This window comes from Macrobrachium rosenbergii, chromosome 52 (assembly GCF_040412425.1).
Source record: "Macrobrachium rosenbergii isolate ZJJX-2024 chromosome 52, ASM4041242v1, whole genome shotgun sequence".
NCBI classification, from domain to species: domain Eukaryota; kingdom Metazoa; phylum Arthropoda; class Malacostraca; order Decapoda; family Palaemonidae; genus Macrobrachium; species Macrobrachium rosenbergii.
The window spans coordinates 17070986-17086920 of NC_089792.1; the positions used below are offsets into that span (position 1 = coordinate 17070986).

The 15935-nt window shown below is 35.1% G+C and overlaps 1 protein-coding gene across 2 annotated transcripts in view; it reads left to right on the forward strand.

Moving 5' to 3' along the window:
* Positions 1-15935, forward strand: part of LOC136833721 (carnitine O-palmitoyltransferase 1, liver isoform-like) — a 97873-nt gene that overhangs the window by 62660 nt on the left and 19278 nt on the right. For both annotated transcript variants that reach the window (XR_010851573.1, XM_067095934.1), the window contains exons 4-8: positions 7729-7851; positions 8181-8321; positions 10566-10722; positions 11127-11223; positions 14510-14649. Coding sequence is in view for 1 of the 2 variants with exons in the window: in XM_067095934.1 (XP_066952035.1) it covers positions 7729-7851; positions 8181-8321; positions 10566-10722; positions 11127-11223; positions 14510-14649 (658 nt within the window). In the remaining variant the exon portion in view is untranslated. The remainder of the gene's footprint in view (positions 1-7728; positions 7852-8180; positions 8322-10565; positions 10723-11126; positions 11224-14509; positions 14650-15935) is intronic.

Sequence of the window (15935 nt, forward strand, 5' to 3'; positions counted from 1 at the left end):
GCTGTAAATTTTTTCATGAAGTTAGTTTCCATTGTTTTTACTGTATTCATGCTGGTTTCTAAACTTTGAAAATCCTGTTGATGTAACATTCATTTAATAAAGTTCACCTTTACCATAGCGAAACATCCGTATGGTTACATAGTTTTTGTTAGTTTTTTTAAACTTACCTTTATGATTTACAACGCATTTTGTGACCCTGACATTCGCGCGCGCCCACATATGCTTTCAAATGCCAAGACCCACTCGCGATTATTTTTATGAAAAAATTACTTACAAATTTTTTTATTGCCTTGACTTCCTTTCTTAAAATCCGTGAACGAACAAAGTTCTTTTTTCTCCATCGACGATGTTTGTGCCGTAGTTATTTCTCATTATCTGATCGCTGTTGTTTATCATGATATATATATATATATATATATATATATTATTTTTACTGAACTTCTTATGCTGTCTTCTTTGTATGTTTTGTGTTCAGATGTACCGTAAAAGAGATTAGCGTAGGTAAAATGATTGCATTCTGTGTGGTTTGTGAGAAACGGTCCTGAGAGAGCACGGTATGTGTGTAGAGAAAGGGAGTTGTTCGTGTATTTTCAAAACTGCTGAAGTAATGCATTCCATTGGGACTCGATCAAAACACTGAGTTAGAGACCACGAGATAGAGAGCCCATACAGAAGAGAGACTCAGAGACCAAAAAGAAAGGAGCTGCGCGTTTTCCGCTCCGAGCTCGCTCGCTCGCTCGCTCTCAGGATTACGAATGTCCCGTTTTAATGTAATTGATATTTTGGTAGACGATGGTCACTCATATTCTTTAACTTTTAATTCCTTAGTAAATGTGTCTGGAATCTGAACAGTTATTTATTAAGTGTGTGTGTAATAACCTTTACCATAAGCATTTGGTACCATAAACATATATAATTGTGTGGTTTCCACTAAGAAAAAATATTTAGGTTAATATTTTTTCGTGTTATTGTTTCATGCTTTTCTTTTTGAAAATTTTCTTTTATACATATATATGTGTTTGCTATTGCCTTAATTTTTGCTTTACATTTTTGAATTTAATCTTTTGCATATTTGTGTCTTTTGTATCCACATTTTTATATGATTGATTTATTCGCCTTATTTTGTTTAACATTTAATTTTCTTACAGTATATTTCCTTTCAATCAAGTTTTGTTATTTAATCATTTTAAATCTTTCTTGAATAATTTTTGATGAATTAATAAATTAATTTCTGAAAATTTTGACTGATGATTAATTCAGATTTAATCCAATTTTTCAAGTAATAATAAATTTCCCTAAAATTTAATGTCATGTATAATCTTTGAATTTAGAAATAAATTTTTGTATTTAAAATATTATATCAGAGCCATTCATTGACCCACCAGTAATTTTGATTTGAATTAGGATAGAGTGTTTTCTTAAAATGAAGTGAGAACCAGGGAAATGAAATAAATGGAAATATTTGAACATAATAAAACTATTTTCTTAATCTGCTTTCTTTCATGATTGATAAGTTTTACAAGGGATCTCCATCAGTCGTCTTTTATGTGTGATGAGGTTCCAGGTGTCTGGCTTTTTGTGAGGTAACTATAATTGTTGAATAAATGGTAAGTTTGGTAATCAAATATCGAGCACTTATCCCGTTTGATTTAAAGAACAGACACTGTTCACCATATTGTCTAGACTGGACCATTTCCCCCATATATAAATGGTGCCTAGACTACAAGCACTTTAGATATCAGGTTTGATTTAAAGAACAGACACTGGACACTATATATATATATATACATATATATTTTATATATATATATATTTATATATACATATATATATATATATATATATATATATATATATATATATATATATATATATATATTTGTCAATGTTTGCAATAACATTGACATATTTTTATCTGTTCATTTATTAATTTGATTTATTTTTCTTTTCTAATAACTGATCTTCTTCACGTATTTCCTATTACCTTCTGTTTCTTCTATCAATTGAACACCATATTCGTTGGAAGCTTGAATTTCTAATGAATGACTCCTGTGGGCGTGTTCCATATGAATAAGATTCATGTTTTGAATAATAATAAATAATAATAATAATAATAATAATAATAATAATAAGTTCTAGTTTCGCCCTGGGCATCATTCAGGACAGGATCGCAGGACAGTCAACGACAAGTAATAATAAATAATAATAATTGAATGAGAGAAGAAGGATGCACATAAGTGGATGACAGTGTTCTCTGGTTGAAAGATAGATCAGAGAGTTTTGAGGCTGTTTGGTCTAGTGGACAGAGAAGTGGACCTACATTTTGGGAACTTAAACAGAAAGAAGCGGGGGCACTGAGAAAGAGGTGGCAAACTTGAGTGAGAGAGATGCTAGGAAGTAAAGGCAAATGGTACCTTCCAAAGCGCAAGGGTGCACATAAAACGCTGGAGTGGATTAGTGCTTTGACGTGCTGCTGATGGGGATTTTATGTAGGTAAATAAAGTTGCTGACTGTTTTTAAATGGAGCCAGGTGGCTTCCGTAAAGCGAAATATGAGGGTAGCATTGCTTTTTTTTTTTTTTTTTTTGGTGTGTAGTCACTCCTCTCATAACCAAACTTCCTGCATATGGCTTCACTCCTTCCCTTTACAAGCTTATTTCCGACTTTTTATCTAATGGCTCTATATTTGTCGTTGTTGTTGTTGTTGTTGTTGTTAGCCGCGCAACATCTGTTCCGTTTCCCGTTTCCCGTCTTAGTGTTGTTTTCCTTTTTATCACTGACCATTTTCAGTCTACCTCATTTCCTATCCATAATTTTGCTGATAATTCAACTCTGTCCCTTTTTGGTTGGCGGTGATTGGTTTAGGACTGAGCTGTCCTTAAGCCAGCACGGGGTCTTGTCCCACCGCTGCCCATAAATCTTGTAAATGTGGAATGGTGTATTGGGCTCGGTGTGGAAGTACTTCTGAGCTTGGCCCAGTTAAGAGCCATATTTTATCTTCACTTCTCAACTCTCGCGTCTTCTGTTGATTGTAATCAGCATCTAGTTGCCCTTTCCTTCCTCATTCATTTAGCTCACCATATGAACTAATTTGAGTGGATCCTTCCATGACGTGCATTTCTGTATGTCTCTTCCATCCATTCTTTCGAATAGGATGAACATTTTATTGGAGCTCTTACTTTTACCTATATTTTGGGTACCCAGGCTCCTCCTGACTCTGATTGTCAACTCATCCCTTTTCATTCGCACCTTTGCTTTGATGCTTGTGACCATAAAGCTACAAAAGAAAAGAAGATGGAAACATGTTTGTTATTATTCATGCAAACAAGATCAAACCAAAATACCAGCAGCATTGTCTGGGCGACCTTTCCTGATTCATTGAATCAACCAGTTTGTCTATTCGAGGAGCTGTTGATGACAGAACTATCCTTAAGTCATCTGCTTTCAGCGGTTCATTGACTTGTCCTTATTTTTGCTGAAGTGCAGAACCTGGTTCCCATAAATATTTAGGAACAATGGGAACAAGCACTCTGAACGCACGTTGAATAAGAAGTGGGGGAGAATCTGAGTTCTGTCAGATTCTACCTAAAAGCTAACAAATGAGAAATGAAGAGGGTCATAATTTTTCACTTTTAGAATCAGCTTCTTGATATCTTGATTTATTACTGGTAACACACTAGCTTCATCTCTTATGATCAGGTATAGCGTATCAATGCTCAGACTTTTAGTGTGACATCTTTAAATACCCCCTAGACGGTAAATTGACTTGTGGTCGAGAATCACGGCTCACTTGTCTTAGAGAGAGCTTGTGTTATTTAAATGGCCAAAGGGGTCCTTCAAAAATTGTGTTGTTTAGATATCGAGCAGTCTTTTCTTCTGCTTTGGCATTACTTCATGTTGGGCCTCTTCTGTTCCTCCTTTTGCGATATGAATAAGTCACCCCACTTCGTTTGACCAGCAGTCCGAGTCTTTGGTCAGCTCTTGATCATTTTCTTGCGCCGATGACCATGCTTGGCGTGACGCCTGTTGGCATAGTACTAAAAATCAATCGGTCCTCACCCCCATCCCCTCTCTCTCTCTCTCTCTCTCTCTCTCTCTCTCTCTCTCTCTCTCTCTCTCTCTCTCTCTCTAGCGCATGGTGATGGCTACTTTTTTATTTTAACATTCTACTCAAGTACATGATGAACCAGTTATCATGAAAGGTAAACCACCTTTAACTTTTGAGAGTGTACCCTTCGTCCTTTGTGGTACATCTTCCTTAGACTTTCTTCTTATCCTTATCAGAAGTTAGTTTGGTAGCTATCGCAATAATCGGAGATACATTTGTTCTATGATGCAATATGCATGTCTGTGATTACAATTGGTTTCAATATAAATCTATAAATAGGGTGTTCCATTCAAGTTCTCGAAGATTTTGCGAACTTGTAGACTCCCGTCATTTGCCGTTTTCTTTGTTAAACCTTTCACCTTGGAAAGTGCGCTTGCCCAGCCTGTCCCAAATGTAAATAAATACCCTTTTAATCTTTCTTGACACCGCTCTGTTCCTGTGACTTCTAATAACACTAAAGTATTCCAAACAGTACCTGAAGTTCACTTCTTCATAGATTTTCAATTAAACTGTTTATTCTGGACCATCTTCCGTACAGAACAAATGTTTGGTCACGTTCTGTGCTGGACAGTGAAGAGGCAGTCTTGCAATCATTCTTAATATTCGATAAACTAGCATGTGACTCTGGTATAGTAAACAAAGTTCCGCCATCTGACTTTAATAATTATTTCGAGGCTTTTTAGTCTGAATTACTCACAACAATTCCCTTTTAAAAATTGTATGTGTACTTTTAAGCCTTTGTAAACTTTGCAATTTTGTTATCAGTACAGCTGAAAAGGACCTTAGTGAAGGTCGAAAGCTCCTGTTCTGTATTTACTCACTTAAATTTTGCTGTACAAAGAGGCTTTTTCTTAACCATTCAAGAAAAACACGGAGAATGTGTTTTCATCATTTGGTCACCAGTCGTCTTTGTAGTGAGGTTCCTCAGGGTTCTTTTCTGTCTCCCGAAGGAGCGTTTTCTTATCAAATACCTCTTCCAGTTCACCTCTTCGCCCATGCATGCTTCTGTGCTAATGATTTACGCCTCCTTGCTCTTCTACTTTAACCTTCCAACCCGCTCTTGCTGTTTTCGCTCGGTCTTGGATTGCATTTCATCTGCTATATCTGATCTTGAGTGCATGTAAACATCGATCCCAAAATTTGAAAGTTCAACACCTATGATGCTCTGTTTCTACCGATTCCTGTTTCCTCCCTCATCCAGGTATGGGAATTATTTAACGGATACAACTTGCGTCATCTGTCGGGATTTTACTTCAAATTTCTGTGGGAAAAAGCACATACTACACAATAATTCAAGCTGTTAATCTACTCCTTTAAAGTGGGATTGTAGATGTCTTAGTTTTGTTAAGTGTCCATATTAATTTAGATAATCATTCTTTATTTTGTTGCTGGGGTGGGGTTCCTACGTTTTCCCATTTGAATAAAACAGTCCTTCTGAACAGTGACTTTTTTTTTTGCTTCTGTTGATTCGTCTTTTTAGTGTACCACTGAAAAAGATTCCCTCTTGTTCTGACACAGTCTGTAATCACCCACCAGTCCACCACTTCACTTTTATGCTCTTTTGAAGTCAGTAGTCCTTGGATAGCTCAGGTCCGTGACTTCCTTTCCTTCTACTGCCAAGCTTTCTCATTTTTCAACTGCTTCCGTTTGTCTTGACTACAAATGTTCCATTCTGAGAGATATGAATCTGTTGCTTCCTTCAGAGTTCAACTGCAGCCTCTCCTTGCTTCCCTTGTTGACCTGTTTGCTTCGTGCGTAGGCGAGATAAGGGCGTCGTGTTCCTGGGAATGATTAACCTGGTTATTAGTTAACTGTGGTGCTTAACAGCAAAGGGGGAAAGGGGCATGAGCCTGGCAGCCGCATCCCGAAATATTTGTTAGAAACCACAGGATAACACCCGCTGGTGTCACCATCTCTAAAAGGAAGAGATGTCTAGTTGTATATTTTTTATATCTTATTTACTGTAGGTATATACATACATGTGTACTTACAGACGTTCATGGAACCATAATGATGAAAAATAGGCAACTTAGATCAAGTAATGTGTATCTCTTTTACAGCAGTTTTGCAGAATTAGGATCTACAGCACAGGAAAGAAATTAATAACAGTAGATTAACCTGATCTTCAAAATCCGAGCACCAGCCTCACTTTTAGCTTTGCTGTTTCATGTCCCTGAGCCTGGGTTAAGTTTGTTTTACGTAATACAAAGTGTATCTAGGAAGCAATAACATCTTGCGGCTATGAAGCAGCTGTTCTTGAAGAAAAGAATCTATTTCAAAATTTTATTTCAAGATTCTTGTACATTACTTCAAGTTGGCAGTTTTTGGGAGTTTTATGAACAAGGCTGTCGATCATTAGGAAACAAAGAAACAATCGAAACGAATTATACGTAAGACAAATCATGGTGATAAAATGATATAACAACTCGATCTTTGCCTAACATAGGACTAGGGATTTGAAGGACTTAGTGATGCTTATTGATTTTTTTTGTTTTGTCTCTGTTGGTGGGTCAGTGTCTATAGGTCTCCTTTCATACCTTACCCCACTTAGGATAAGAAGGGTCTGTGTTGGTCTGGGACAAAGGGCTGTTTATTCTAGATCAGCCAGCTAACCTTGTGAATACAAGACTCGTCTTTTTCTCTTTAAGTACATTTTTGTTGCATATGCCCCAATGTTTGAAAGCTTATCCAGCTTAAGCAGCTTATTCATGGTAAATATTCCTCTTGACATTTATATGTTCATTAACCCCATTTTTGGAGGGCGTGGACTTTAATCAAGGTCAGTGTACTCTCGAGATAAGGCGTTTATCATTCTTAAGATCCTCGCGCTGGGTAGCCATGACTTTGCTTCTGTCTGCGTAAGATAATGGTTGCTGTGCATGATAAGTTCGAGCAAGATACGAAGGTAATAAGGGAATGATCACCGGAATGTCCTTGCCCTTTCTAGATCATTCCTGAGAGAAAACAGGAGACAGTGACTATTCGCATTCTGGCTTTAATATTGTATTAAATTATAAGACGTACTGGAGAGGAGAACTTGAAACTCGAGTTTCACGAATCCTCGTCCTTAAGGAAATTGATTAACTCCAAATATCTAACGTAGCGGAGAAGTAGATATGATCGCAAATTAAAGTATTATGTTTAGCGATAACGGATGGCCTTTGGGCGTACTGAGTCTTAGCACTGTCATTGTCAGGTGCAGCTTGCTGATAACAGTGACTTGTAAAAACTTATTAGTACTACGATCTTGAAGTGTGACTTTGATAATGAATATTTGCCTCTTGAATTCAATATCAAAATGCGCTTTTCGTTCTCTTTCGTACGAGATTAGCCTATACTTTCCGTACTTTAAGTTCTTGTACCTTTGTAATGTTTTGTTTTTATGACTGATTTCTCTCTCTCTCTCTCTCTCTCTCTCTCTCTCTCTCTCTCTCTCTCTCTCTCTCTCTCTCTCTCTCTCTCTCTCTCTCTCTCTCTCTCTCTCTGTGTGTGTGTGTGTGTGTGTGTGTGTGTGTGTGTATGAGTGTGTGCTGTATCTTAACATTAACAAAGTAACTAAAAGTAACATATTCATCATCTGTTAATTTGTTTATATTCACCAATCTGTATTTTGATTTTCAGGAACCCCGAGATGGCTGAGGAACTTGCTCGGGTCTATGGGAATATCGTTCGTGTTCTTCATAACCTTGATGAAAGTTCGACAGTACCTCCTCCGGATCCTTTTAGCCTACAGAGGGTGGATGTGTAAGTGGACCGACTCTTCTACCACTACTACTGCTACTGCCTTCTTCTTCTTCTTCTTCTTCTTCTTCTTCTTCTTCTTCTTTCAGATAAATGTAAACTACTTCAAACATTGTTATATAGGGATGATTTTCATGGCATCTATGGGTTGTTTACTAAGGTACTAAACATTTTTTTTTTTGTATGCCTAAAATTTCTTGAAACTTCTTCCTCTTCTCCTTGAATTTGACTTAATGTTTTTACTGACATGGATGTTTTATTTACTGAAATGTTTGTTTTTGTGCTGAACAATTGATATTTTGATGCTTCCTGGTCTTTCCTGCTGTTCACAGATGAGAACGTGAGAGAGGTCTCTTTCAAGACGAAGCTGTGGGGTCTCACCGTCAAATTTGTGTCTGGGTATCAGCCATCTCTCTATTCATGCCAGCGCTCTCTCCCTCGAATGCCCGTCCCCCCTTTGGATGAGACCCTCAGTAAGTGTGGGTTTGTTTTACCACTGTTGATCCAGTGCTTAATTAATGCATTAGGGCTGACATTAACAACAAGGTCAAATCTCATAGTTAATATTTGCTCACAAGGCAAAGCCTCTGTTTGAATAGGAATGATTACACTATTTTAAAGATTAGTTTATCCTCTTTTTATTTCTTATTTTTTACATCTGTGGTGCCAGACCTACAATTTCTTAAAAATAAGGTCGTCTTCAGCCTAATGACTGTTTTTTGTTGAAATATATTTCCTACTTATTATAGTGGGCTATAGAGATTCCATGTGCTGTAATGCTCTTTAGCAAGGAAACTAGTCAGAATTGAGTGGCAATCATTTTTTATTGCCATCCATGAATCATGCTGAACGTTAATATATAAAAAGTTTGATCAAGTTCCAGTATATCATGAACATTTATCCTGTTTCTTTGCTTTTTGTTTTCTTTCTTTTTCTAATGTACAGTTCTTGTCGTGTAAGTGGCTGATCCTCTTGCGTGGTTGATTAATGGCTTTTGCATATTCTTTTTTCATTCTGTATTTTAGTATTTAATTGCATTTGAACTTTTGCATTTCCATATATACAACAGTAATTGGGTTTTTTTATAAACTGTACAAGTGCATCGTCTTGCAGGTGATACAGCGCTTATCAGTTATAATTCCTTATGTAAGTTATTCTTATGGTCTAGTGAATTGGGTATTAAGTGGTATTTGTGGCTTAATATTTGTGAGAATGACAAAGTCACAAGTGTATAATTGACATCACACACAAACACACACATATATGTATGTAACTATAATATGATATATATATAAATATATATATATATATATATATATATATATATATATATATATATATATATATATATATATATATATATATATTATAAGTTAAGTTCCATGACTCCTGAAAGAATTTAAATTAAGAACATAGAATTAGAGGCAAATAGGATAAACATTCATAACAAAACAAGGTAGTATAAACCAACAGAACCACAAACAATAATGTATTGACAAAAACAGTGCGTATTTACATTTACAATAATTTCAATAAAAAGATGAGTAAATCTGACTATGTCATTATAAAAGGCTGGAAGAAACTTGCTGATAAAGTGGAGCCTGGGCACTTTGTAAGGCAAAAAAAGGAACCCACCAGGTTTGCCACAACAACTGGGGGAGGGCAGTCAGGATGAATTCAGATTTATGAAAAAACTAAGAAGGGAAAGATTAGGTCAAGAAGGAGGCACTTTCCTGATAATCCACCAAGCCACTTTTGCTTTCTCATCAGCTTGTTCTACACACTTTTCAAAAAAACAGGAGAGTGAACAAAAAAGGGGAAAATTGCCTGACTGTACCCTCAAACAAGAGAACTCAAACCCAAGACCATGGAAGGCCATGGTACAATGGCTATGGCACAGTCCAAGGTTAGCGGACAAGGTTTATATTCAGAGTATCCTTGTCTAAGAAGGGTTGCCTGCCAAGGCTAAATAGTCTCTCCTACCCTAACTAATATAGGCAGGGACATCGCACCCTGAAGTGAATGTTGCTAAGGAAAAGCCACATTAACCCACTACCCTAAGTTCAGGCCAGTACCTTTTCCATTCATTTCCCACATTTTCCAATTAAAGCTAGTCAGTGTAGCATATTCACATTTGCAGATAATAGTTTCATCAGCATTACAACTTTTCCTCGATAGATGTTTCTGTAAGTGTCAGAATATTCTGTATGATTTGAAAGCCACATCTGAAAATATGCTATATTTAATATTGTACAGACAGTATACGTATTGCATTCCATAAAATTAATAGCTTCTTGCTCTCCTCTTTGTTAGAATTGCCATCATATACTGGTAATTTATTACAGTTTAATTATATTATCATGTTATTTATATCATAAATAATTATCAGATAATTTTCTGATAAGATATATCAAAGAATGCTGGTAATAACTTAGTAGTGTGATATATATGATTTATACCTTAGATAATCCAGTCATAGAATATAGAAAATCCATTGCAGTATTAACAGTAACACTTAACTAACAAGTATAGAATTCACCTGTCATTTGTATCACCTATCATGAAGGACCAAGCACATTACTCAATCTTATAAGCTGGCTGAGCTATTGAGTTGAATGATGTAGACATTTTAAAACCAAAATATGGTGCCAAGAAAGGGCATCTAGTGGGTGTAGATGATAAAAATGAAGGAGGCTCAAATTCTTAATTATTTTCAGGTAAATTATTAGAGAGCTTGAAACCCTTATGCTCTGAAGAAGAGTACAAACAGTACAAGCAGGATGCTGCAGATTTTGAGTGCACAATTGGCTGCAGGCTTCAGCGACTTCTGTATCTAAAGTCATGGTGGGCACCCAACTATGTTTCAGACTGGTGGTAAGTTTTCACTTTCACCCTTGGTATATGAGATTCATTTAAATATTTATAATGATAAAATGTAATCTCCATGTGATTCCTTTTTGTTGATATTTTAACCTGAAGCAACTACTGTTATGAAAATTACTAGGACACCTTTTTGGAATTTTACATACTTCTCAACAATATAAGATACTACTGTACCGTGTTAGGTAAAATTTTGCCATTCTACATTATCTATTTTTCTAACTTGTACAGAGTGCTAGTAATATAATTCTTGTATGTATTGCATCCAAGCTTCCATGAATTGACAAAAAGCTTTTGTGAATCTTGTATAAAACTCTTATAATTTATTGATTGCTGAGCATAAGCCTAAATTTGCACCTGCACTAATTATTGTAAACCTGTGATGTGAATGAAACCAGGGAGAAATATGTGTACTTGATGTCTCGACTGCCCCTGGTCATCAATTCAAACTACTATGCATTAGACCACTATACCTGGACACCTACAAACAGACAAGTAAGATGTGATTCCATTCTTTTTTTTGTATTGTGTGCGATACTTGAAAACTTTCAGCATTTTACTTCAGTGAACATTTATCTCCTGTGATTTGGTTTTTCCCCCTTTATCTCTTAATAGTGCCTGGTCTAATATTCTATACTGTATATTTATCTCCTGTGATTTGATTTCCCCTCCCCCCTTTATTTCATATTAGTGCCTGGCCTAATACTGTGTACTGTACTGCATTATGTTAGGCACTGATATTAGAATTTTGATATAGCTTTGTGTAGTTGTTCCAGAGTGCAATTGGAAAACCAGTATTTTAATTGCCATTGATTCCTGAAGATGCTCAGGTTAATTTGAAATAATTTTTTGTGTACTTTTTCAGTTTGAGATTTATAGAACATCATGCTTTTTCAGCTTTTTTAGGACATCATGCGTACATCGTAGGCTCTTGTTATATGTTTTGTGTTCAGTGTTTTTATCAGATTCAAATACGTGTCTGTTATATAAACAGTAACATTCATAGCTAATTAAAGCAGGTATTCATTCTTTTTTTAGCTGCATTAACTGCCTAAAGATCTGCTGTAGTGTAACACCTTTGATTTGTGTAAATGTTGCCAGCAAAGTACGTAGACAAACAAATCTTGGGCATTTGTGTTAAGTAACAGAATGTTCCTTAAGAGATGTGTACCACATGGGTATTTATCCTTTTTTTGGGAACACTAAAATGCATGGACTCACTGAACCAAGAACTTGGTTTTCTTATTACATTGCCAGATTTAAAATCTGTAGTGAGCTCTTGGTAGTACAATAATGTAAAAGACTATCTTTTATATTTGGATATCTTGGAAGTGTGGTTTCCATGAATTCACCTGAGGTTTTAGTGAGTTAGTCGCTGAAAGATTAAAACGAAGCATTGGTAGTCCTGCCATATTTAAGATCAATTGTTATAGGGAGTATTACATAATGTGTTTACACTAATGATGAGGATCGCCATGGGATAGTTAGTAACTCTTGGTAGTATGGATCTGTCTGATGCAAATCAATTATTATTATACCTATAATTATCCCAGATCATAGTAACTACCGTGACAAATCTCTTAAGGACATCACTTAGGATTCATTTGATAGTAAATGGCCTAAATTTGTGCTGGTTCTTCTAAATGTTCACAGAAAAATGATAAGGAAAGAAAATTAAAACAAAAATTTTTGGGTCAGGAACATTTTCATCAATAGTCCTTGATCATCATTCCCTAAGAGATTATCAGTGTGTAGTCAGAAAATTTAAATATAATATTTTATAATATGCATAAAAAATTGTGAATAGAATACCAGTGAATGGCGTTAGATAATACACTGCAGTTTGCAGTTTACACTATGCTGATGTTTTATACCTCTTGATTAAACTTTTTTTCCAAATGAAAAAAGTTAAAGTCCTCTTGGGCCTTAGCTATATCTTTTATGGAAATCAATTCTTTAATTATTAATAATCTGATTTTCACTGAAAAATTGGATCACTACAGAAATGTATAATTTTAACTTGCTCAGGAAGTGCTTCCAGAGATCTACAATCCTGTTTTCCTGAAAGTTCTATTGTAGAACAAGTCAAGTACTCATTTCATAACATATGTAAATTGTTCAAAAGTTAGGAAATGTGCTATATCCCCTCATATAGGCACTGGAGGAAATTAGAGGAGAGAGGTTAAAGTAACTGAGCAACACATTTGAATGAAGGAAAGAGAGTAGATGGTAAATAAGGTGTAAAATGCTTAAAAATTTTATACTGAAGGGATGCCACAAAGGAACTTGTGTACTTTTTAATGTAAACTTGTAAAGAATGTGGTACTCCTTCAGAGGGATTATCTTTGGAAGGATGTCAAAACTGAAACCCATAATTTTAAATGAATGACAAAAATATAGGGAATAGTGAATCCACCAGTAACAAAGTAAAACAGATTAATCATTGAGGAATATGCATTCACATAACCAAAAGTGTCTTGATGAAATTATTTAGTTTCAATTTGGGATAGGTCATATTTATGCGGCTCGTTTGCTGCACATTGCATGCTACCTCATGGGGACCATTCTTTGAATGTAGAGAATATAACACAACATGAATAGTAAAATGTATTTTACATTACTGCTCTAATTAGACCAATTATGAGTTACAGGTTCTGACACAAATTCCTTTAAAAAAAATTTGAAGATTTCTAAATATTCTCTGTTTATACAGTACTAATGAAATATTCCAGTTTAATATGCTACAAAATATATTTCTATACTTCAGAACAACTTCTCTATTCATTGAGAGTGCAGAATTTTAAATCGGTGTTATTAAACTCATTAATAATTGAGTACTATTCGTAATGATAAACCATTGAGTAATAAAATAATAAATCATTAAAGTATAATATCTCTGCTATCAGAAACTAAACTCTGCAATTCCACTTTTAGAAAATATGTTAAGTAGAACAATACAGTCTTTTTGCGTATTTTCTTACTGGTAAATTGTGGTACTAGTTTAGTTGCTGGTAAGTCAGCAAATAAATGTCAGTGAACATTTAGACCTGGTGCTTTTGTTAAATTAATGTTATGTTGTGAATCCTGTACCATCAGAAATATTCAGTATGACTGGAAAAAGCTGAAATGAGTTGAAACAAAAGTTTTTCTTTTGAGTGCTATTTTGAGCTTATGACCCATGTGGTTAGTGCTGTAGGTTAAGTGGGTGAATGGCCCTGACCCTGTTTCCTGTACCCTGTAATCTGTTTAATCACAACTGTTTTCCCCTAAATATAATGTTCAAAATAAGTTACAAAGCATTAGTTTTTTGTACTACAAATACTTTGTATTTTGTTTATATGAAGATTTTTCTCTTCTCAGACAGTAGCTTTGTTCTTTTGGTACCAGTAAAAAATATTTTCATATTTGTGATTGTTTCTGTTTAGATTAGGAATTGTTTTCTAATATAAATTATAAAATTAAAATATAATTGGAAGGCTTTTGGAGCTTAGTTTCATCTTTGGGTTGCTTAGTATGGTACCCCCATGTTGTGTAGGAAAGTATCAGGAAAGATTTAAAATTCAAAGTTGTTAGTTAAGTTCCTTATGTTTGACATGTTTGAAAGTTAGTAAGTAATTTGATCTTTCTCAGAGGAATTGTAGCTTGTCAAAACTATATGCTTGGAATTAAAGTTTATTGGGAACATAGCTTACTGTTGATTACTTTTATCTTGTAATATTTCATAGATGCTTTTTAATTTGAAAAGCATACTTGTATAATTGAAAAAGTCATATTTGTACAGATATCAAGAGCAGCAAACGTTGTGAATTCAGTTTTACAAATCAAACGTCAGATTGATAGAGAAGAGCTTCAGCCCCTCCTGCTTCGCAATACAATTCCTGTCTGCATGGCTCAGTATGAACGACTCTTTTCTACTGTCAGGTAACGTGTTCATAGAAATACCCTATTTTTCATTCTTTTATATTACATACAAAACTATCCTCCTTACTTTGAAATGCATATATTACTAGTTTCATATAACAAACCTCAAAGATGGACTTTTAACAAATACTGTAGATGTTTTCCCTTTGGATGATACAGTATGGATTTTATACCACAACCCGTTTTCATCCTTTTTTTATTATATTTTATCACCATTGCACAATCTGTTTTTATATTGAATGTTTATGCTTTAAGTATTACCTTTGCAAAATTGATTTTTAATTATACAGTTGCCCATGCAAGAAAATGGAGGGGAATTTGATCAGGTATGTTCTTACATTAACATTCATGGTGGAGGTAAGATCATATTATGAATAGGCTCAGATCTCAAAGATCAAGATGGTTTTGACTTACGATGAGAAGTGAAAGAGTGGAGAAAACCCATTTTCCGTCTTGATCCATAAAGGGAAAATGTAACGTAACAGTGTTGATGAAGATGATGATGGGGTAGCTTTGTTTTCACGCATAGAGGTTTATCCACAAAAGACTTGATGAGACAAGCTGTTCAGGCATTGCAGTGCCATATATGACTTGAGCAACTAATCTTTATTAGGGAAAGTGGGCCAAGTTTGATGGTTGGTGTAATGCAGAGGATACTGAATTGAATTACTGTACCCTTTTCCAGTAATTTAGGCCGTTTCTTTCTCCATATGCAGAAGTAGTAATCTTTAACTGCAATTGAAGGATACTGAGTGGCTTTTTCTTGTATTTTTCCATGATGGTCTGGATTTGAGTGCCAATTTGGTCATGGGCCTCTTGAATCATTTTTGACTCTTTGACCATCAGAATGGTTTTTATTCTACCTCGTATCTCTGCAGAACATGTCATTTAGGTCTGTACCTTACCTGGAAATATAACTAACTTGAAGAACTGGTCATCTATAGCTCTTTTCCTCTCCCTAAATTTTTTTGCCAATAGTACAGCCTTTTAGTGACCCAGCTCTAACAGTTGCTCCTTTTGCCATCCCTGCTTTGCCTACTACTTCGTTTCCTGGTGAAGACTTTTTCATCCCATTGTGGCTGTTAGAGTTCATCTGTAATGAACTTGGAATTTCACTCTCCTTCAAGACACTCATCACACAGCTCATAGGAAGAAACAAATTTTAGAGAGTAAGAACTCTTTCTAGCTCCATCTATTGATTACTGGTGATTACTTTGATGTGTCAGATTTGATTTATCACTGTTGAATGCAAGAGTACATGAATTGTGTGCCCTTTCCATGTCTTT